Source organism: Callospermophilus lateralis, chromosome 14 (assembly GCF_048772815.1).
Source record: "Callospermophilus lateralis isolate mCalLat2 chromosome 14, mCalLat2.hap1, whole genome shotgun sequence".
NCBI lineage: Eukaryota > Metazoa > Chordata > Mammalia > Rodentia > Sciuridae > Callospermophilus > Callospermophilus lateralis.
Window position 1 is genome coordinate 105,735,924 of NC_135318.1, and position 23,946 is coordinate 105,759,869.

Sequence of the window (23,946 nt, forward strand, 5' to 3'; positions counted from 1 at the left end):
TGAAAAATCTCTAAAATATTAATATTCCAGAAAGGTAAATGTGATTATCACTTGTAATGCATAACAGTGCCTAATAAGAGAGTAGATGCTAAGGTTTTAAAAAATGATTCTTTTTAAATAAAATTTTTTTACATACATCCTCCTAATTTAAAGGTTTGCTATTAAAAAGTAATTTAAACTCTAAATATTAGACATATTTTTGCCTTAGTTTTCTCCTTTTACATATTTTGACTGCTTAATTTTATACCTTTAACTTATAAATTGCAGGACTTCCTGGGAAAAGTTTAGCTGCTCTTTCAACCCAGTATTTTGCTCTTCCATCAGTAACATCATTTTTACAAAGTAATTCTGCAATCTTCAACACAAGATCTTTTTGTGTTGGGTTTAATTCCACTGAACGCTGATATCAGAAAAGAAACAATACATTAGTAAATAATGAATTATATGTATATATGTGTCATAAAAACATTAAAAAAGTTATCATCACATTCATTTAAATTTTTATTCCTAGATGACAACATGTTATTTCAAAGTCAATAAAATTAAAAGTGGCCTGGATATTTATGGAAATTAATCAAATAAAAAGTATGCTTTTATCAAGCAAATTTAAAAAACATATCACCAAAACATCATCTCTGACCATGCCAAAATAAAATTTATAGATGTTAAATTAGTGTACTTTTAGCCAAAATAATTTTAAAGCTTTTCCAAGATGGTAGGTACTATTGTATCAATTCTTATTTTCATGACATCCATAAAATATCTATAAATTATTCATAATATAAATTACTCTAGGCATCATGAAGTTTGGCTACACGAAGGCTATATTTTCATACTATAATTACCTTATAACATTCAATAGCTTTGTCTGTGTTTTCTTCAGCTTCATAGAGAAGACCCAAAAATCTGTGAGCTTTGGGATCCCTCTCTTGCACATTAATATATGTAGATATGTATCTGTTTTAAGATAGTAACACAAAAATACAAAAGTAAATAATCTCTAGATTTTTAAACTTAACATCTGTACTTAAGTGACAACTGAAGAATAAGTACATTCTAAACAAAAACAATAATTAAACTATTTTATTGTTAGTCAATTATTTACTCAAAATGGAAAATTAACAATTTTATTGTTAGTCAATTATTTACTCAAAGTGGAACATGCAAAAACTCAGAAGTATTCACATAAATAAATACTGAAAACAAACATATAGAGTTGACAAAATATTCATGTTACCATTAAATACTACATATGCCAAATGTTTTTTCTAGTGACGCCTACACATAAAAAATGAACAAATTGGGGGCTAGGGTTATAGCTCAGTGGTTGAGTGCTTGCTTCCCACACATGAGGCCCTGGGTTCAATCCTTAGCACTCATTAAAAAATAAATGAATAAAAATAAAGATATTGTGTCCATCACAACTAAAAAAGTATTTTAAAAAAATGAACAAATTGGGGCTGGGGTTGTGGCTCAATGGTAGAGTGTGTGCCCTACTATACTCAGCTAAAACTGAACAGAAGAAAATTATCAACTATATTACCAAAGAGAAATAATTTCCATTTCTTAAATCAAGTTTAAAAGTAAGTATCTTCCAGGTTTCAGTAACAGTGTTATCATGAAAATTAAACCAACATGAAAACTAAGAGGATAAAGTTTCATATTAATAAGGAACAAGGGTTAATAGTCCCAATGCTGATACTACCATCTTCCTTTCTTATCAGCATTTTCTTCCCATCAATGCTTAACTAACCTGCTTCCCAACTTCCTGATTTCAGTTGCTCCACATTAGGAAATCAGAATCACAAAGTTTCTTTCACTATGGGTCAAAGAGAGTCTCAGAACACCACCTGAGTCAATTAAAGATCTTTTACACAAGCTCCTTTCCTGCTCTGTAATCAGAGTTTAATTTTGTATTCATTGCTGTTTTCCAACCAATTAAATACCAGCTATTTAACCAGGGGGAAAAAAAAAAAGACATTGACATGGTCCTCTTTTATTCTAACTCAAGGCAAATTTTTAGAAAAGTATTTTAAGCCCAGTGAATTCTTATTCTAGATATAAACACACAGCAGCCTGCAGGAGGTATTCTAGGCTCAAATGAGTAATGAATCTTATTGTGGGAAACACCTAAATAAAAATATTGTGTTTACTAGTAGTTCTTCCTATTTCAAACCACATGAAGCATTAAGGCACTGATATTTGAAAACTAAAGTATGTTCTACAGTTGGTACTTACTTTTTAGCAAGATCATATTCTTTAGCTTCGTAGTACAGCTTCGCAAAATAGAATCCTTTCATTGACTTCTAAAAAAAATGGAGTTGTTTTACTTTTCATATTTTTAATTTATTTTTTATTAGTTCTAATTACATGACATGACAACAGAAAGCTTTTCAATTCATTGTACACAAATGGAGCACAACTTTTCAATTCTCTGGTTGTATACAATGTAGAGTCACACCACATGTGGAGTCATACATGTACCTAGGGTAATGATGTTCATCTCATTCCACCATCTTTCCTTCCTCTCTGGCTCCCTCCCCATCCCTCCCACCCCTTGACCTAATCAAAGTACCTCCATTCTCCCCACAGCACCCCCCACATTATGGATCAACATCCACTTCTCAGAGAGAACATTCAGCCTTTTGGTTTTGGGGGATTGGCTTCCTCACTTAGCATGATACTCTCCAACTCCATCCATTTACCTGGAAATGCCATAATTTTATTTTCTTTTAATGCTGAGTAATATTCCATTATGTATATAACCACAGTTTCTTTATCCATTCATCTATTGAAGGGCATCTAGGTTGGTTCCAGTTTAGCTATTGTGAATTGTGCTTACTTTTCATATTTTTAAATATTGCACAATTTTTTCATAAGGCCAAATTTGCTCTCACAAGGTTAACATTATTTTTCTTCACATAAAAAGTTTTAAAAATTTCTTGATTTAAGAAATGGAGGGGCTGGGGATGTGGCTCAAGCAGTAGCGCGCTCGCCTGGCATGCGTGCGGCCCGGGTTCGATCCTCAGCACCACATACAAAACAAAGATGTTGTATCCGCCGATAATTTAAAAAATAAATATTAAAATTCTCTCTCTCTCTCCTCTCTCACTCTCTCTTTAAAAAAAAAAAAAAGAAATGGAAATTAATTTCCATTACTTAGCAAACAAGCGCTTGCCTAACATGCCTGAAGTCCTAGTTTCAAACCCCAGTACCACACCAGAAAAAGAAAAAGGAAAAAAAAAAAAGGATCATATCAGCCTTAGAAACCTTAGGAAAATGAATACCTAGGCACCCTTCAGAAACTAACCTTGCTAGGTAAGGAGACGTATACTAGAAACCACTTTTCCTACCATGTGTAATGCTCTAGGGAGAATAAGCAAATATTTCAGGTCCACTAAAGCACTAGAAAGTCTCTGGTCCATAGACTATTCTCTTAAGTATTTTACACTCAAGGAATCAAAAAGGCAGAAATAAAAATTGAATTTCTAAGGGAATAAACCAGGTCCACACCCTGGCTCTCTATTACCATAAACTCCAAAGTCTGGAATGCAGGTACACACACAATTATTTATGTTCTAGCCATATGTGATAAAAAGTACTCAACTCTCACACATCTTACTGTTTAAGACTATAAAGGCCAAGGGGAAAAAAAATGAAAAAATAAAAAAGCAGTCTACAGAATAACATGATTATAAGTGTATGTTTTCAGTAGATATATATATGAAACTACTAATTACTTCTGAATTACAAAATTACATTTAAGAACTTTTTTGTAGTTTTCTACAATAAACTCCTATACTCAAAATAGGTGTTGACACAGTGTGATTTCTGCCCAGTGCTCCCGATGTCAAATAAAAAAATGATGAAGGCAATTAAATGGTAGGATAACTGATTCTTTTTCATCTAATTAGAGAAGCAAAATATTTCCTTTGTAAATTCCTACCTAATCTTTAAAGTCAATAAATACCTTTTCTAGAGGGTGTCATTAAAATTAATCAGTAATGAGGTTAAAATTCCAAAATGAATAAACTCACTGAACTGAGATACTACATTTAAGTACAAACCCGAAACTTGCTAGCTTTGGCATCTACTTGAATTCTTACCATTTGACCTGGTCTTTTCTAGGAAAAACTGCATATTTTTTTTTTTTAGGAAAACAAAAATAGAAATATAGTCTAAGTTTCTTAAAATTTAGAACTTGTTCACAGGGCCTACAATTCACTAGGCACTGATACAAGCACCAAGGAATTAGCAGAAAACAATAAGCCTCTGTCTTCATGATTCTTATATTTTAGGTGACAAATAAATATATGGAAGAGAGGAGTGCTACATTATTTTATCAATTTACAATATTTTACATTTTAAGAATCCAAAATCAGGGGCTAGGAATATAGCTCAGTTGGTAGACTGCTTGTCTCACACCCACAAGGCCCTGATTCAATCCCCAGCACCACACACACACACACACACACACACACACACACACGGGAAAAAGAATCCAAAATCAGTATTCATTTCACAAATCACAGATGTTCTACCATTATGCCCATTTAGTTGGCAATGTTTGTTCTTAGTTGATAATAATGATGAAGCATAAACAAGGGCATCCAAAATACTAAAAGAGACCTTAAGATTTTCAGGAACTGTCTCATTGAACTGACATTAGATCAGAAACTTGAATAAAGCACAGAAATAGTTGTGCCAGGCTAAGTAAGCAGCAGTTGAACAATTTAATTAATCCCCATTATTTACTATATGATCTGTTTCTATCTTTCCTTCTAAAAAAATATGCAGTATAACACTCTTTTTTTATATAGAGAGAGAGGAGAGAGAGAGAGAGAGAGAGAGAGAGAATTTTTTTTAATATTTATTTTTTAGTTTTTGGCGGACACAACATCTTTGTTTGTATGTGGTGCTGAGGATCGAACGCGGGCCGCACGCATGCCAGGCGAGCGCGCTACCGCTTGAGCCACATCCCCAGCCCAGTATAACACTCTTAAGTTACACCATCTTTGGGAAATATTTTTCTCTTGACTTCCAAGAAACCATGCTATTCTTCTATTAGTGGTTGTTCCTCTCCAACTCCTTCAGTCTTACTCTCCCTACACTGACTGCCCCAAGGAGTTGGTCCTAAGTAAGTCCTGTTCCTCTTAGGAAATCTTATCTGTGACATATGGTGGATCTGATCTATGACTACTGCCTGTATGTTGACTCAATGTACTTTGGGTTCTAAACTCATATGCAAAATACAAAGACCATATCTGTATCTCTACACACAAACACACACACACACACACACACACACACACACACACACACACACACATATCAATCCACCCATTTTTCTACATTTCCACTGCTACTACCAAACTTTTTAAGGCTAATCTTCCTGCATGTTTTTCCTCCCATCAAATTCAGTCTCCGGAGGTGGTATCATTTTAAAACACAAGACTGACTACACTATTCCTTACTTTCCATTACATTTTTAAAATACCCAAAATTTCTTTCTTTTCCTCCCCTTCCCCACCCCCCGCACAAAAGGCACACACACAACATGGTACCTGCCTACCTCTTCAACTACACTTCTCTATCCATTGCATATTATAGTTCAGCCAGTGACTAAAACCAAGATGTCATCTCTCAAACTAGTATAGCACCAGGAGTCTTTATTTAAAACAAACACCAACAGTAGGTACTGACATAATGTGAATTCTGTCCAATACTCTCAATGTCCTGGTGAAGAAATTCAACTTAAGTAAGCAAATAGCAAAGTATTATCCTCTAAAGATAACTAAATGTCTCATCAAATGTCCTAATGAAACAAGAGCTCAGGGAATGGGCTTCAGAGAAAATGGCTGGGGGAAAAAGAAAAAAAAAAATCATTTTGGGTGTGATTGTAATTTGGCACAAGGAAGAATTACGACAGGTTTAGGTGAGTACAAAGCCCCAAAGTCACCTGCACATACCTTATCTTTCTCCCTGCACAGGGGGAGATAAGGTTGGGTCCAGTGTGCCTGCCCAAAGGGCAACACAGGTGTCTAAGTCAAGCTCAGGAAAGAGAGAAAACTCTGGGGTAGCAGAAGGTTTAAGAGTCACTTTATCTTGATTTTTCAGCATAAATACAGACAATGAAAAGTGGAGCCTCCCAATCATTTTGACCTTTTTGGATTAAAGTAAGAGGTGTCGAAACAGTTACAACCGATTCTGGGCAACCAAATATTTTCACTTTTTGGTCCTTCCTAATTTACCTATCTTGGACTGTCTGCTCACTACAGCTGAGTCTAACTTCATGAAACAGGTTAGTTTTATCAGCTGCTGATGGGTGGATTCTTTCCATTTAATCCTTCACAGTTCAAGAGGAACTACAGGTGAGTCATCTGGTGTATGAACTACTGAATCAAAATTAACATCAGTGGGTTCTGGCTGAATGCTTCTAAGAATTCCACCTCCATAGAACAACACAGCACATGGTGGAGCATTCAGTTGAATTTTGATAGTTGCCTTCCTATTCCCATCTCTCACTAGCATAGGTCCCCTTCATTGTTATTTACCACATTTTCCTGAACTATTTCTTTCATAGAGTTGAATCAAGTCAATCATTTTATAATCTTTATGAGTGTGTTTGTCTGTCTCTGAAAACTGTAGGGTCCACTAGGATATGAACTCTGTGGCTTGGTCACCACAATGGAACCTAGAACATTACCTGGCAAATGGTAGATACTCAATATTTATTGGAATATACATAAAATTTATATAATCATGATTATTTCCTTCTGATAAATTCCTGGAAATTAGATAAATAATTCAAAGAATCAAAATTTGAAGTTTTTCCTATATTGTCAATTCTCCATAAAATTTAGATCAATTTACTCTCCCTTCTTAATATCAGATACCTAAGGAAGAACATATATTCTTCAGAACTCTTTTTTTTTTAACATTTCTTTTATCTTTGCTAATTTTAGTGGGCAAAAGAAATGCAACTGAGGCAACATGGCATTTCACTGATTACTAAGACATTTTTTATATGCAGAATAGATACTTACAGTATAAATTCTCTATTAATGTACTTTATTCATTCTTGATTTTTTTTGTGTGTGGGGAGTACTAGGGATTGAACTCAGAGACCCTCAACTACTGAGCCACATCCCCAGCCCTATTTTTTTTATTTAGAGACAAGGTCTCACTGTGATGCTTAGAGTCACACTTTTGCCAGGCCTGGCTTTGAACTAGAGATCCTCCTGCCTCAGCCTCCTGAGGCCCCGGGATTACAGGCATGCACCACCCAGCCTACCTCATTCTCAATTTTAAGAAGGCATGGAGAAGATTATGTCAGTGATTTTTTGGGGCGGGAGGGCAGGGGTGCTTAATCACTGAGCCCCCATCCCCAGCCCTTTTTTAAAAAATATTTTTTATTTATTGACAGGGTCTCATTGAGTTGCTCATGGCCTAACGAAGTTGCTGAAGCTGTCTTTGAACTCATGATCCTCCTGCCTCAGCCTCCCAAGCTGCTGGAATTACAAACATGCGTCACCATGCCCAGCTATGTCACTAATTTTTAAGAATTACTAAACATACTAAAGTTTATGGCTTTTTTGCATTTTTCCCAGTTGTCATTTGTGTATGTTTAATGTGTTTGTGAAATAGGACGTTGAAGAATATTTGCTGTTTAATCTCACCACTTATGTAGTAAGAAAGATCTTTCTCAATTGAGATCCATGAGACATTTATCCCTATTGCCCTTTAGTTTCTCTAAAATCACTTTTAAATCTGGCATTTTTGTTAAGCACAGACCACAACACTCATTTAAAAAAAAAAATCATTAGCAGTCAATTATTCAAATAACATTAAATAATCCACCTTTATCCAACCTTTTATCCATACCACCCAATCGCTGTGTTATGGAATCTTAACTTATTAAAATCCCTTTCTTCTACCCAACTTCCAATCTTCACCAAAGATGATAGCCACTTGCTACTATAGCAAGAAAGATTATGGGGGTTGGTTTTTTTGTTTTGGTTTAGTATTTTATTTATGTATGTATTTTAAGTATGTATGTATGTTTTTAGTACCATATTGAACCCTGGGGCACTTAACCTATATCCCCACCTTAGCAGGTTGTTTTTGTAATCATAAAACTTACTCAAGAGCCAGGCTCTGTGGCACGCCAAGAATCCCAACAGCCTGGGAGGCTGAGGCAGGAAGATCTCGAGTTCAAAGTCAGCCTCAGCACAACTGAGGCACTAAGCAACTCAATGAGACACTGTCTCTAAATAAAATACAAAACAGGAGGGCTGGGGCTGTATCTCAGTAGTAGAACGTTTTCCTTGCAGGTGTGAGGCCCTGGGTTGGATTCTCAGCACCACATAAAAATGAATAAACAAATAAAGTTATTGTGTTCATCTACAACTAAAAATATTTTTTAAAAAATACAAAACAGGGCTGAGGATGTGGCTCAGTGGTTGAATGCCCCCGAGTTCAATATCCCTTACACACACACCCCAAAAAAACCTAACTCAAGGATTTTTAAATACAAAGGCATAAAACAGACAAAAAGGCAGTTTAATATATTTAACACTTCCATAATCAAAAACCCTCAGAAAACTAAGGATAAAGAATAGTGTCCTCAACATGACTAAAGCCATATGGAAACCCCTTAGCTAACATTAAAGTCAAAGGTGAAAGACCAAAAGCTCTTCCCATAAGATTGGGATTACAGAAAGGATGCCACTTTCAGTACTACCATTCTGACATTGTCCTGCACTCCTAGCCATGGTAATTTGATAAGAAAAATAAATAAATAAATAGACAGATAGATAAATAAATGGCATGCAAATTAAAAGGGAAGAAGCAAGCTATCTCTACTTGCAGAAGACTTAATCTAATAGAGAGAAAATTTCAGAATGTCCGTTAAAAAGTTAGTTGAGCTAAAAAAACAAATGTATTCGGGCTGGCACAAGGTATGGATCAATGGTAATAGTATTTGCCTAGAATGTGCAAGGCAAGACCAACAAAGTCAACTATCGTTTTTATATACCAGCAATGAATAATCAGAAAAAGTGATTATAAAGAGGGTGGGACATCCAGCTTCTAAGCAGGAACCTTCACAGAGCTAATGACAAAAGAACAAAATAAAAACGAGTGTTCTTAAGGTCAAGCACGGGGCTAGGGTTGTAGCTCAGTGGTAGAGTGCTAGCCTAGCACACGTGAGGCACTAAGTTCTATCCTCAGCACCACATAATACATAAATAAATAAAATAAAGGTATTGTGTCCACCTATGAAGGCCATCAGCAACTCAGAAAGACTCTATCTACAAATTAAATATTAAAAGGGGCTGGGAATGTAGCTCAGTAGTTAAGCACCCCTGGGTTCAATCCCCAGTACCCCCACCCTCCCCCACAAAAAAACACAGAAGGTCAAGTGTAAAGACTGGGGCCAAATTTCCACTGTCTGTGTGGAAGGAAGACAGGTCAAGCCACTGAATTCTCTTACACAAATGCCAACAAGAACAAATGCATCACTTGGGGAGAGAAAGAGCTGATGAGAATATTTGGAGAATCTCAAGAAGTACACCCCTGTAATAAAAATGATCTTTATTGGCATTAAGAAGGTGGCAGAGGGGCCAGGATTGTGGCTCAGTGGTAGAGTACTTGCCTAGCATGTGTGAGGCACTGAGTTCAGTTCTCAGCAAAAGAAAGAAAGAAAGGAAGAGAGTAAGGTAGGTAGGCTGGTCGGTCCATCTTCAGGCAAAAAATTAAAATAAAAAAGGAAAAAAAAGAAAAGGTGGCAGAAAGGCAAACTTGGAAGCTTATCTCAAAAAAGCTCCTAATGAGTAATAGTCACTGCCTTATTGATTACAGTATAGTCTTTCTTTTGGCTTTTTAAAATTTTTTATCATAATTTAACTGATCTCGTACACTAGAATTCAGCTTATGAACTGCTAACAAAATACTTTTGCTGGATAGACCTAATTTATGTATAATTGGCTTGTGGTTAAACGAATATGAACTTGTCACAATTTTGGTAGTAGTTCCACTTCATAAATGCTATCACTGTTTCCCTAACAATATGACTGGATTTCATTAAAAATGTTCAACTTTTCACAAATATGGGGAATGCCACATCAAAACCCACTGGAGTTCAGATTTATATTTAGATTTATATAACTGGTTACATAACTATGTTTAAATATAGGGGAAATCCCTTCTGTCCCAGAACCAAGCAAGATTCACCTGTTTTCACTGGCCTGACAAACATAAGGTAGCAATGTTTATATTTTTGGTTTTAACATTCCAATTAACTAAAATTCCCTGTTTTTAAAATGTTACCTTTTACTTGTTGAAAGGCATTTTAGTGTGGATGTATAACATTAAAAAAATGACACTTTTCATATTTTATAGATGATCAAGATTTTTTTTTAAATTTTTTTAGTTGTTGATGGACTTTTTTTATTTATTTATATGTGGTGCTGAGAATTGAACCCCATGCCTCACACATGCTAGGCAAGCACTCTACCACTGGGCTACGATGCCCCAGACCAGGGTCAGATGTTTTAAATCAACAAGACAAAATAGAATATCAAGTAAAACTTTACTTTTGTGTCACCCTGAGTTTGATCACCAGAACTGTCAAAAAGAAAAACACATACACAATTACTTTTGAATCTAAATAAAGTCAGATATTAAAATTCAGGATTTTTGTTAAACAGCTATTCAAAAAGTTTACAACTACTATTACGTATGATTGGTGATACTTTTGCCAACTCATCAGAATGACTACAAGCACTATCATCAGCACAAATTTGTAAAGTAAGATGATTAAAAACAAAATCACAAACAAAAAAATTTAAAAAGCAATTCCATTTATAATAGCATCTAGAAGAATAAAGTATCAGAAAAAATTCAATGAAGCAGGTAAAAACCTTGCACCCTGAAAAAAAAGCATTATCTAAAAAAATTAAAAACTTCAATAGCCAGGCATGGTGGCACATACCTGTAATCCCGGTAGTCTCAGATCAGAAAGCTGAGAATCCCAAATACTAAACAAGCCTCAGTGGTAGAGTGCTTGCCTAGCATACACAATTCCCCTGGTTTGATACCCTGTACTGCAAAAGAGACTTTAAATAAATGCAAAGACTTCTATGTTCATGGATAGGAAGACCTAATATTTTCAAGATGTCAATATTATCCAAAGCAATCTACAGATTCAGTGCACTATCAAAATTCCAATTAAACTTTTTTTTTTTTTCCAGAAATGAAAAAGCCAGTCTTCAAATTTATGTGGGACTGTAAGGGGCCCCAAATAATCAAACATTCTTGAAAAGAATAAAGCTGAGGAAACTCACCAATTTCAAAACTTAGCAACTAAAACAATGTAGAACTAGCATAGGAACTGATATACGAACTATAGAAATAGAATAAATCCATCATTTATAACCACTTGATTTTTGACAAGGGTTCAAGGTATTCGACAGAGTAAAGAACAGCTTCTTCAAAGTTGGTGACGATACAACTGGATTTCCACATGGGAAAGAATGAAGTTAAACCCTTACCTCACAGAATATACAAAATGTAACTTAAAATGGATCAAGGATTTACAGAATATAAGGCTAAAAACCATTAAAACTCAGAAGAAAATACAGCAGTAAATTTTTATGAACTGGTATTTGATGATCAGATATGACAGCAAAAGCACAAGAAACGAAAGAAAAATAGATAAAATAAACTTCATCAAAATTAAAAACTTTTCTTCAACAATTGATAACAAGAAAGTGAAAAGACAATCTACAGAATAGAAGAAAATATTGGAAGTCATATATCGGGTAAGAATTTAATAATCTAAATATATAAAGAATTTCTACAACTCAACAAAAAGACAAGTTGATTTTTAAAATTCCAACACAAAGGTGAAAAGATGCTCAGTATCGTTAGGCATTAGGAAAATGCAAGCCAAAACCAGGAGATACCACTTCACATCTATCAGGATAGTTATTTAAAAAAAAAAAAAAAAAGCAAGTGTTTGACAAGGATATGGAAAAAAACATAATGCTCAAGGAAATTCAAAGAATGCACTAGAATACTCGTACACCAGAGTTCACTGCATTATTCACAAAAGCCAAAACAGAAACCCAGGTGTCTACAGACAAACAAACAAAATGCAGTATATACATGCACTATAATAAATATATGCAATGGATTATTGTTAAGCCATAAAAAGGTATAAAGTTCTGACATGTTATAATACAGATGAAACCTGAAAATATTCTGAGAAATGAGCCAGAGACAAAAAAACAAATATGGTATGATCTTTTACATGAAATACCTAAAATAGGCAAAAATCCATAAAACTCCAAAGTAGAAGACAGGTCATTAGGAGGGTTGGGGAGCAGGAAGGTGGAACTGTGACATTATTCTTTAATGATTTCACATTTCTGTTTAGAATGATAAAAAATTTTAGAAATAACAGCTATAATTTAACAACATTGAGAATGTTAAGTAATGCCACCAAACTGAACAATTAAAATTGGTTACAATAGCAAATTTTAGCATATAGTTGTCCCCTCCATTCCCACATTCAGATTCAACCAATCTTGGCTCAAAAATATTCCCCCAAAAGGTATCTGTACTAAACACGTACAGACTTTTTTTGTCTGTCATTATTCCTGAAACAACACAGCATAAATACTACTTATACAGCATTTACACTATATTAGGTATTACTGGTTTAATATCCCTTACCTGAAATGCTTAGGACTAGAAGTGTTTTTATTTTTATTTTTCAATTTTCTGGAGTATTTACATATACATAATAAGATAACTTTGTGATAGGACCCAAATCTAAATACAAAATTCATTAGTACACCTGCATTTTGACTAAAACCTCACTACAAATTGGGTGTGTATAATTATCCACTTGTGGCAAAATGTCAGCATTTCAGAGTTTGGATTTTTAAATTAGGGATGCTCAACCTGCACAAGTAATCTAAGAGATTCCTTAGCTGGGCATCGGGATGCAAGCTTGTAATCCCAGCAGCTGGGAAGGCTGCGACAGGAGCATGGTGAGTTCAATAAGATAGGGATAGGGATGTGGCTCAGTGGTCGAGTGCCCCTGAGTTCAATCCCTGGTACAAAAAAAAAGATGACTTGAAGTATGTTGGCAGATGTGCATACATTATATGCAAATATCATTTTGTTTTATATAAATAATTTCAAACTCCATGAATTTTGATACCCAAGGAGGGTCCTGAACCAATTCCCTATGGAGAGATGACTGTATATATTTTCGAGAATTAAAAAATTAGTAATATAATATACACAAACCCACTGAAATATACATTTGTAATGGATGAACTGAGGCCCTAGGTTTGATTCCTAGGTAAGTTTTTTTTTTAATCTCTACTTTTATGTCAAAATAGTGACATTCAGAAACTTCAGTAAAAATGAAGAACTATGAACCAAGTTTATTCATTATTCTTAACAAAAACTAAAGAAAATTCGTCAAGAACAGAACTGCAAGTAATCACAAATACTTTTAGGGAAAAAAAAGGGACTATGCAAGAATTGGGTATACAGTCTCCCCTCCTCCCAGTGAATACATAAATTTAAAAGATAAAGAAGGAAGTATGGTAAAAAATAACACCACAGTCAAAATGGCATCAGAGCTTGTTTCTCATTCTTGTAAATGTGAAGAGATTCTTATAAGGTATAATGTTAACACATAATAGAAAAATAATTCCATAACCTACTTTACTTTCAACTATCTTATTAGAGACGACTACAGCATCTAAACTACAGCATCTAAACAACTGTTATTAAAAAACTAACATATAGCTGGGCATGGTGGTACATGCCCCTAATCCCAGCAACTTGAATAAGAGGATCACAAGTTCAAAGCCAGCCTCTTCAACTTAGCGAGGCCCTGTCTTAAAATTAAAAATGACTACTGTCATGTGTAATAACTAAAAAGAACCAATAAAATAAAATCATAAATAAAAAAAATTGAAAAGGGCTAGGAATGTGGCTTAGGGTTAAGCACACCTGGTACTCCTCCCCCAAAAAATGATCTATAGAAGAATATTATCTCCATTCTGCACAACTTACTTCCCCTCTCTTACAGCACCCCCTCCAAATGGTTGCAACAAATGATTTTGTACTCAGTTTCAAAGGTTCACCTTTCTGTTAATATAATAAAAACATCAGAGGTAAGAGAGAAAAAAATGATTAAAGAAATAATGTAGCAAATGTTCCAGAACTGGAGAAAATAAGGACAATCTGTAAATTCTCAAGAACAAGAATTCCACCAAACTAGAACTATTACAAAATGGAACAATGCTCTCAACTAAGAAAAAAATTATTCTGAACCAAGATTTTGATAACCAAATTATTAAATCAAATTGGGTTTTTCAGATATACAATGTAAAAAAAAAAAAAAATGTGACTATGTTGTACCAAAACAAAGAAAGTATTTTCAATTGGACCTGGAATACAAGAAACAGAAGGTCTAACACAAAAAAGAAGTGAAGGGAATTCCCAAGGTGATAGCAATGGAAAGTCCCAGGAGCACAGCTCTGTAGGAAGCAGAAAGGCAAATCAGATGAGGAGGAGCAATTAAGACTAGAGGTCTCTTTAAACTAGGAAAAAAAAAAAAAAAAGTCAGGTGGCACAGGCCTACAATCCCAGCAACTTGGGAGGCTAAAGCAGGTGGATTCAAATTCCAGGCCAGCCTCAGCAATTTGACAGGCCCTAAGCAACTCAGTGAGACCCTGTCTCAAGATAAAAATAAAAAGTAGCTCAGTGGTGGGGCTTGGATTGTGGCTCAGAGGTAGAGCACTCGCCTAACATGAGTGAGGAACTCGGTTCGATCCTCAGCACCACATAAATATAAAATAAAGATATCGTGTCCACCTATAACTAAAAAATTTAAAAAAAAAAAAAGTAGCTCAGTGGTAAAGTGCCTCTGGGTTCAATTCCCAGTACTCAAACAAATGAAAAAACGGTTAGTACAGTGGCTGTAATCCCAGCTACCCAGAAGGCTGAAACAGGAGGGACAGATTATGCCCAAGAGTTCAAGGCCAGCCAGACCAGGCAACATGGAGAAAAATCCCTCAAAGAAAAAGATTTTTTAAAAAAACAAGAGGGGCTGGGATCGTGGCTCAGCGGTAGAGAGCTCACCTCTCACGTGTGAGGCCCTGGGTTTGATCCTCAGCACCACATAAAAACAAATAAATAAAATAAAGGTAATGTGTTCAACTACAAAAAATAAATAAATAAATGTTGTTGTTTTTTTTAATCTTTTTAAAATGAAATCGTGGGATAGGTGACCTGTTTAATCACACTTAAAAGAGTTCAAATTGCTGAGTTGGAATAAAGAATCTATACGATACATCATACACAAATGAAAAAAAATTAACTCCAGGAAAAATAAAACTATATAACAAAAGTAACTCAAATACAAAAATATTCAACTTATCATCACATAAATGCTAAATATTCATTTAGCCAAAAGTTGCAATAACAAGAATGCCAGTAAATAAGGGAGAGAGGATCAAGACATAAAAGTATAAAAGTATGTTTCTCAAAAGTATGAAGTACAGCCAGGTGAGGTGGTGCACGACTATAATCCCAGCGGTGAGACTCAGACAGGAGGATCACAAGTTCAAAACCAGCCTGAGCAAAAGCAAGGCGCTAAGCAACTCAGTGAGACCCTATCTCTAAATAAAATACAAAATAGGGCTGGGGATGTGACTCAGTGGTCAAGTGCCCCGGAGTTCAATCCCCGGTACCCCGATGCCTGCCCCCCCAAAGTAAGTACAGATGTAAATGGTAGAAAAATAATTAAGAACTGTCCAGTAGCTTCAGAATCAATAGAAGGGGAAGCCAACTACACTGAATCTAACAAAACTAAACAGAAGCAATTTGGAAACAGAAAAACTATAGAAAGAAGGACATTTTCAACAAGGACAAAGCAAAAGAGGAGAGAAGAAAAATGACAAAATGAGCCCAGGATGGTGGCACATACCTTGGAATCCAGCAAAGCTGGAGGTCCACAAAACTGAGGGAAGCCTCTGCAACTTAGCAAGACCCAGAATCATAATAAAATGTAAAAAGGGTTGGGGACACAGCTCAGTAGTAAAGTGTCACTAGGTTCAATGGGAGGGAAGGAAAGGAAAGAGGAGGGGAGGGAAGAAAGGAAGGAAAGTAAATTAGCAGGATGAACAAATTAAAGTACAAAGACTGGGAAGATATGAGATTACAGACACATCAACACACTCCAGAACTTGGACATCCTAGAAAGCATGGCCAGTTCAAAGATGGCCAGACTCTGCCAAATTGGAAGAAAAGAAGATATTAATCTCTTTCTATTCTTCACAGCCATTGCCCTGGCCACAATCGCTACTGTGGACTTCCAAGCTATCTGAAGCACCCTAATTTGTCATTTCACTCAGAACTAACTTTAGAGAAGAGCTTCACATGTTTCAAATTACTCACTTAGTTAATCCATATTCCATTGCAATCCTCAGATTCTAAGATAAATGATTTCATCTTGTTTGAGGAAACACATGACCAAAATAATACTCTTTTAAGTGTAAAAAAGGGGTGGCCATAATAATCAATTGTAAATATTTTGCCCCCATCCCACTTTATTTGATGGAAAAGCTACGTAGTTCAAAAACCATTCTAACTTCTGTTTAGTCCAGTGATTCTTAATCCATTAAGAATCCCAAGGAAGCTCTAAAATTGCTTCAATTTCAGGAGTTACAGAAATCCTCCCAATAAAGTTTAGTTTAATATAAACAAAGTTTAATCCTGCTGAGCCACCTATCTGGTATCTTAACCTCTTGCAAGTCTCAAAACCCAAAGGCTTGTTGGTTGTGAAAAACAAGCTCAGCATAATTATGGTTAAAAAAAAAAAAGCGCAATTATGTTACTGTTATAATCATGATCATCCATAAGTTTCTTTAAAAAAATATTATTTATAGATACACTCTCATAGGTTCTTGCCCAAAACAGACCTTGAGTTAATGTCCCTTGAACAGTAATAAAAATAACTGAAGCTAACGTTTATTTAGTACTATACTTAGATCATCCTAATTCAATCAATGTCACCAGTCAATTTTATTGATGAAAAGTTTAACATGTCTCAAATTCCAATATAAATGGTAAAGGTGTGACAATTCAACCCCAAACTGACTCAAGATCCTGTGCACATTCACCTTTGATGGCTTTTTCTTCATTCTCCACATCCAATTACTAGTTCAGTTAAACCCAAAATACATCTAACACATTACTGACCTTAAAAAAAGGAAAAATGCCATAAGAGCAAGTGTATGAGAAAGGTTAAAAAACCATGGAACCGTGATCTGTAAGAAACTTAAAGTTCCAGAGATTTCCCTTTAAAATTAAGGGGGGGGGGAGTTCCCAAAGAGGTACCGGGGGGAGTGGAGAGGAAAAAGTCGTTCACAAAAGCACAGCAATATACACCTCGAAATAAGGGGCCTTCCCGGGTTGTTTGCGCTGCGGGACTGCAAACATGACTGTTCCTGCTCTGGTCCGCAAGATGCCCACGATGTCACCGGCTCTAGCGATGAAAGCCCACCGTGGAGCTGCGTCAGTTCTTACAGGGTCTCACCCTCCAAGCCCAGGAGATGCGGCCTCCGCCGCAGGGTGTGCTGGAGACTGAAGGAACCCGGCTGGATGTGGCCTTTGGAGCGCCAACTGGGGGCCGGCGGGCGCCCAAACACTGGGGATGAGGCCGCGAGGGCCCTGCACGCTAAAGGCCAAGGAAGAACTGGCCACGGCGGGCCCGCGAGTGAGGATGGTGGGGAGAAGGGCCAGGAGCAAGAGGAAATACCGGCGCCAGAAGCCTCCACCCTGAGCTCGAGAGCGCCACGCCGCCCACGGAGCGCGCCAGCCGGCCGGCGCCTCAACGTTCGAAAAGCGCCTGGCAGCGGCGGCCGCCGGGAGCCATGACGCCGGCGCCGCGGCAGGGACCAGAAAAGGCCGCCGGTCTTTCCCGGACCCACACTCACCTCTCGCGGCGACGGGGCGGAACCCTGCACCGAGGCGATATACCGCTCCACGTCGGCCTTGCTGCGCCTCATCGCGCCGCCGACCGGGTTCCCGGAGCGCGGGAAGGCCGACCCTAGGCCCCGCGGCAGTCGCTGTCTCCAGGAGCTAAGCGCCTGAAAACCCGTGACGCAGCGTCGTTGCCGGCGGAGGGGCAGGCCGGCGTGCGTGCGTCTTGCGTCAGTACTGTGCGCCACGCCGTCGACGGCGACGTCCCGGGTGCGCCCCGCCGGCCCGCCGACCCCGCCTTCGCCTCCGCGCGCGATTCCTCCAGTGGTGGGTGGGTTGCGGGTGGTTCCAGTGCGCCCGGTGAGGCGGGGAAGAAAGGTTCGGCGCCACGAGACACCTTTCTTCCTTCTGAACTCTTTAAAATCTTGCTGATTTGCTCCTGATGCCATGCGATACTGTATAAATAAAGAACAGGCCGTTCTGGTCGAGCGGGAAAGTCGAGACCACCTTCTAGAATGTGTCCGACGTGCGAGTGTGAAGCGCGCGCCTCAGGTCGTACCCCTGAAAGGAAGAGAGGACGGGAGGAACTTAACAGTGAATGATTAAAAGGTGGGCACGCGTGCGGTGTATGGGGCAACTCGATTTTAAGAGGTGTCTGTGGGTGTGCGTGGCCAGCCCCCTCCTTCTCTGTTTCAGTAGCAGGACGATGTTCACAGTATCAGTTTGGAGATCTTTGAGTCACTTGTATTCTCCGAATCTTGAGGAAGGCTTACTTTAGGAATTTGGGTTTTAAAATCTTAGCTTAAGACAAGATCGATAAAATGTTCCAGTGGAGAGAACACTTTAGACTGAAGAGCACGTTTGTGGGAGAGGGGCTGTAGCTCAGGGCCGGAGCGTTTGGCTAGCACAGGTGTGTTATTGGGTTTGACCCTAAGCACCGCAGATAAATAAATGAGCAAATAAATAAAGGTATTGTGTCCATCTACAACTAAAAACAAAAAACACAATTTAAAAGAAAAAAGTATTTTTAAAAAATTCTGTGAGAAAACATCAAACATGTTGATATTTTAAATAGAAATTTAGGATGTCCTGGTTATGAACAATTTTTGCCTATTTTGGTCTTTCCATATTATCCAAACCTTCTACAAAGAATAAGCATTGCCTTTCTAAATAATGAAAAATGGCATTTTGTCTCATGTAAAAGGAAAAGATGATTCCAAGATTAACAGTGTAACTGAAATAACAATAAAAACATTAACAGAAATAACATTTTAAAAGGCTAGTGGTATGGAGTTGATTTACTTCACTTGAGGTGGCATGCATATATCTAAGTGGACATGACTTAGTAGGTAGAAGAAATGACAGGACAAATAGCTGTGGTGGACATGGAAGTCACAAGCCTCAAGTGATAGTGAAACCATGCCTTAGAAAAGGTGTTTATAACAATAGCCAGTGCTAAAAAATAAACACTTGGTTGTATTCCATGCTCTTTTCTTAGCACTTCACATTTAACTCATTCCAATTACTGTGAAAATGTACTTTTATTTCTTAGTATCCTCAGTTATAGATAAGGAAACCAAAAGAATGAGCAGTAAAGCAACTTTAACCATATTCCTAATTTAAAATGGTACCATCAATCTGTTGAATATACTGAAAAGGAGTGGGCCAAGAGAACCTCAAGGAACTCTTTTTGGACTTGCCGTATAGCTCAGGGGTAGAGTGATTGTACAAGGCCCCGGGGTTCCAAACCCAGCTCCAAAAAAAGACTTTTTTTTTTTTTTTTTAAACAAAACGATTCATATTTCTGCATTAATTGGGGGATTTTCACATTTATTTAACACAAGTTTTGTTTGTCAAGTGACATGACATCTCCACTAAGGCAATGAAAGTTTCATTTTCATCATCATTTAATTGTTGCAGGAATCAGACAAGAAGCGGCACTTGGAGAGAACCAGAGATCACACTACAAATTCTGAGCCCCCATCTTTAGTTCTCACTAGTCTATTTAAAGGCTATCCACTGCCATAAATTTTCTAGTATGCACAATATATGGTCATGCACAGAGTTTCTAGCAGGAAGCATGTTTACAGAAGCAGAGTGCAGTACAAACTGGCTTCTCTCACAAGGCCTTAGATAAATCTCTATCCTCAACAGGGGCATTTACACTTCAAAGGGAAGTAGTTAGATTCCTAAGGGTAGTTATTCACAGTCCAAGAGGTAGAGATCTGTTGTGTTAATTAGGTTTTCTGAAGAAGAGCTGACCAGAAAGAGGAGGGAAACTCTCCCTTTCCTAGGCACTAATTCTCAAAACAGTGTTCTTATAGTTTATTTTACATCCAGACCTGGTTTTGCCATCCATCACACAGTAACATAAAAACAGGGATCCTAGACTTCAAATTTTGAATTTTGATCTATCTTTCAGCTAGCAATATGAGATATTATCCGCTCTCACTATGCCCACCTGTGGGCTAATTAAATATTGTTAGCATGTTTAAGGTTGGCTAGGTTAAGCTATAATGGTCATGATTTAAGGGTAATAAAATGCACTTCTAATTTAGGATATTTTAATCTATTGGGATGTCACCCCATTGTAAGTCAAAGAGCGTCTGTATTTATTTTATTTTGCAAATACATTTTTCCAGCTTCATGTAGGTTTAATTGACAAAATCATATGTATTTATGATATACAATGGATGTTTGGGTTTTAAGAAAATTTTTGTTGTTTGTTTTTGATACTGGGGATTGAACCCGGGGGTACTTAACCATTGAACCACATCCCTAGCCCCTTTTTGTATTTTATTAGAGACAGGGTCTTGCTGAGTTGCTTATGGCTTCACTAAGTTACTAAGGCTGGCTTTGAACTCAAAATCCTTCTGCCTCAGCCTCCTGGGCTGCTGGGATTACAGGTGTGTGCCACGGGTGCCGGCACAATGTGATGTTTTGATATATATGAGATGCATATCACAATCAAGATAATAAACACATTCATCACCTCACATAGTTATCCTTTGTTGTTTGTGTGTATGTGGTAAAAACATTTAAAATCCACTGTCTTAGTAGTTTTTTAAAAAACAATACATTAAATATTGTCATTATATAATATATAACTCCAGAATATATTCATTCTGTCTTAACTAGTTAACTTTATACCCTTAAAGCAACATCTGTTCCCACCACCACCAGCAGCCCAACAGCCCTTGGCGACTACCACTCTGCTTCTAAGAATTCAGCATGTGAGATCATGTGTTTGTCATTCTATGCCTGACACATTTTGCTTAGTATAATGTCCTCCAAATTCGTCCATGTTTTTCCAAATGACAAGATTTTTTTCTCTTTCATGTATGCATGTGTGTATGGTATGTATACATGGGAGTGCACATATATCCTCAACATATGGATTTCATTTCCTTGGATGTATACCCAGAATTGGGATTTCTATATCACGTGGTATTTCTTTTTTACATTTTTTAAAGAACCTCACACCATACTGTCTTCTGTAATGTGCTGATTTACATTCTCACTCTTGCACTCTTTTCTCCATATCCTTACCATCAGTACTTATTACTTTTTTTGTCCTTTTCTTTTGGTACCAAGTATTGAACCCAGATGCACTTAACCATTGAACCATATCTCCAGCTCGCTCTATCTATCTATCTATCTATCTATTTTGAGACAGGGTCTTGTGAAGTTGTTTAGGGCCTCATTAAATTGCTGAGGCAGTTTTTTGAATCCTCCTGCCTCAGCCTCCCCACCATGCCTGGCTTATATTTGTCTTTTTGGTGAAATTTATATTAACAGGTATGAAGTGATTCCTCACAGCTTTAATTTGCTTTTCCCTGGTGATTTCTGATGTCAACCATTCATATACCTGTTGGTCATTTGTAAGATCTTTTGATTAATGTCTATTCAGGTTTTTTGCCCATTTATTTTTATTTTATTCATTTATTTATTTATTGTGGTGCTAGAGATTGAACCCAGGACTTTTTTTTTTTTTTTTTGGTCCTGGGGATTGAATTTAGGGGCACTCAACCACTGAGCCACATCCACAGCCCCATTTTGTATTTTATTAGAGACAGGGTCTCACTGAGTTACTTAGTGCCTTGCTTTTTGCTGAGGCTAACTTTGAACTTGATATCGTCCCGTCTCAGCTTCCCAAGCTGCTGGGATTACAGGTGTGCACCACTGCATGTGGCTGAACCCAGGATCTTTTACATGCTACACAAGTACATGCTATACCCTCTGTGGTATGTTTTGCTGTGCTATGTTTTTTGTTTTTGTTCTAGACTTTGCCAATTAATTAGTCGTTTTTTTTTTCTCTTCAGTTGAATTCCTTATGTATTTAAAAAAAAATTTTAGATATTGATGAACCTTTATTTTATTAATTTATTTATATGCAGTTCTGAGAATCCAATCTAGTGCCTCACACATGCTAGGCAAGCACTCTACCACTGAGCCTCAACTCCAGCCATCTTTATGTATTTTTGATACTAATACCTTCACATGTATTGTTTCTCATATTTTCTCTCAATGTTTGTTGTCTCTTCACTGTTCATGATTCACTTTGCTGTGTAGAAGCTTTTTAGACTAATGGAATCCCTCTTGCCTATTTTTGCCTTTTTGTCCTTGTGCTTGTAAAAATTATTGACCACACCAATGTCGAGCAGTTTTTGCCCAGTGGTTTTCATCTAGTCATGTTCCAGATATGTATAAGTATTCCATCCACTTCATGTTGATTTTGTGTATGATATGAGATAAAGGTTCAGTTTAGTTCTGCATATGGATATACAATTTTCCAAAAACTCTTCTTTGAAGAGACATCTTTCCCCCACTTTCACCCATCGTATGGTCTTGGCACTATCGTTGAAGATCAACTGGCCATATAACTGCACAGATTTATTTCTGTTCTCTCAATTCTGTTCCTTTGGTTAGTATGTCAGTTTTCGTGCCAGTGCCATTCTATTTTGATTACTGTATCGTTGTCACATGTTTTAAAATCAGGTACTATGATGCTTACAACTTTGTTTTGTTGCTGTTGTGCGCTGTGCTATGTTTTTGTTTTTTTTTTTTTTAAGTGGAAAAAAAGCATTCAAAGATTTATTTTGCAACGGACAAACAGCATCAGCAGGTCCTACAGGGGTTTCTCCATTGGTCACACATTCACTAGGCACTGTGAGCTCAGCAGTGAGAGCCACTGGGGTGGTCTCCATAACAATATCTGCGTCACAGTGTAAACAGGCGCTATGACTGTGTTCACTTACAATTCCAGAAGGAAAGGCACAACTTGGCAAAAACATATATTATTTTTCCTTTATTTTTTTGGATCCTAAAGCCAGGTGCAATAACAAAAACAAAACTTTGGGTAACAGTCTTGATCCACGTTTCAACAAGGGCCATCTGAACAGAGAGATTCCTCGGCCCCAATGTTGGGTCCTTCTTTCTCCTTCCTCATTCAACCACTAGAGCAGTGTTTTGTCATCTGCTCTACATTATCACATGCATGAAAGGGGATTTAAAAAAGGAATCACAAAGACATCGAGAATGTCTGGCTGTTCCCACCAATTTGTCAACTCTTAGGTTGAAGACAGGGCATGGAAATACTTCAGTGGTCATAAAATAGGAAAATAAAGACTATGGCTACTAACATAAAAAAAATAAATGAGGTAGATAAATTAAAGCTTTCACACCCAGGACTTGTCTGTTTCAACTTTGTAGCCTTCATGCAACTCAAAGAAAAATAAAAATCTTCATTATTACTTGACATAAGTTGCACTAGGGAAATTGAAAAAAAAAAAAGAAGAAGAAAATGTGAACCTGTAATAGAAGTACGCCCTTCTATGAGCTTCTTCTTTGAACTGTCTTTAAATAAGCAGCAACACACACATTGGCTCCCTAAGGCCTAAAATAAGTCCATGAAAGGGCATCCTACTTAAG

General features: G+C 37.0%; 1 protein-coding gene across 6 annotated transcripts in view; it reads right to left on the reverse strand.

The window, feature by feature from the left end:
* Positions 1–18,168, reverse strand: part of Rgpd4 (RANBP2 like and GRIP domain containing 4) — a 66,552-nt gene extending 48,384 nt beyond the window's left edge. For 4 of the 6 annotated variants that reach the window (XM_076833707.2, XM_076833705.2, XM_076833703.2 and 1 more), the window contains exons 1-4: positions 18,030–18,168; positions 2,239–2,306; positions 846–957; positions 248–400 (exon numbers count right to left, since the gene is read on the reverse strand). In XM_076833707.2, the coding sequence (XP_076689822.1) occupies positions 248–400; positions 846–957; positions 2,239–2,306; positions 18,030–18,101 (405 nt within the window). In that variant the 5' untranslated portion in view covers positions 18,102–18,168. The remainder of the gene's footprint in view (positions 1–247; positions 401–845; positions 958–2,238; positions 2,307–18,029) is intronic. The other 2 variants (XM_076833706.2, XM_076833704.2) reach the window with 1 other exon arrangement.
* Between the last annotated feature and the right edge of the window lie 5,778 nt (positions 18,169–23,946).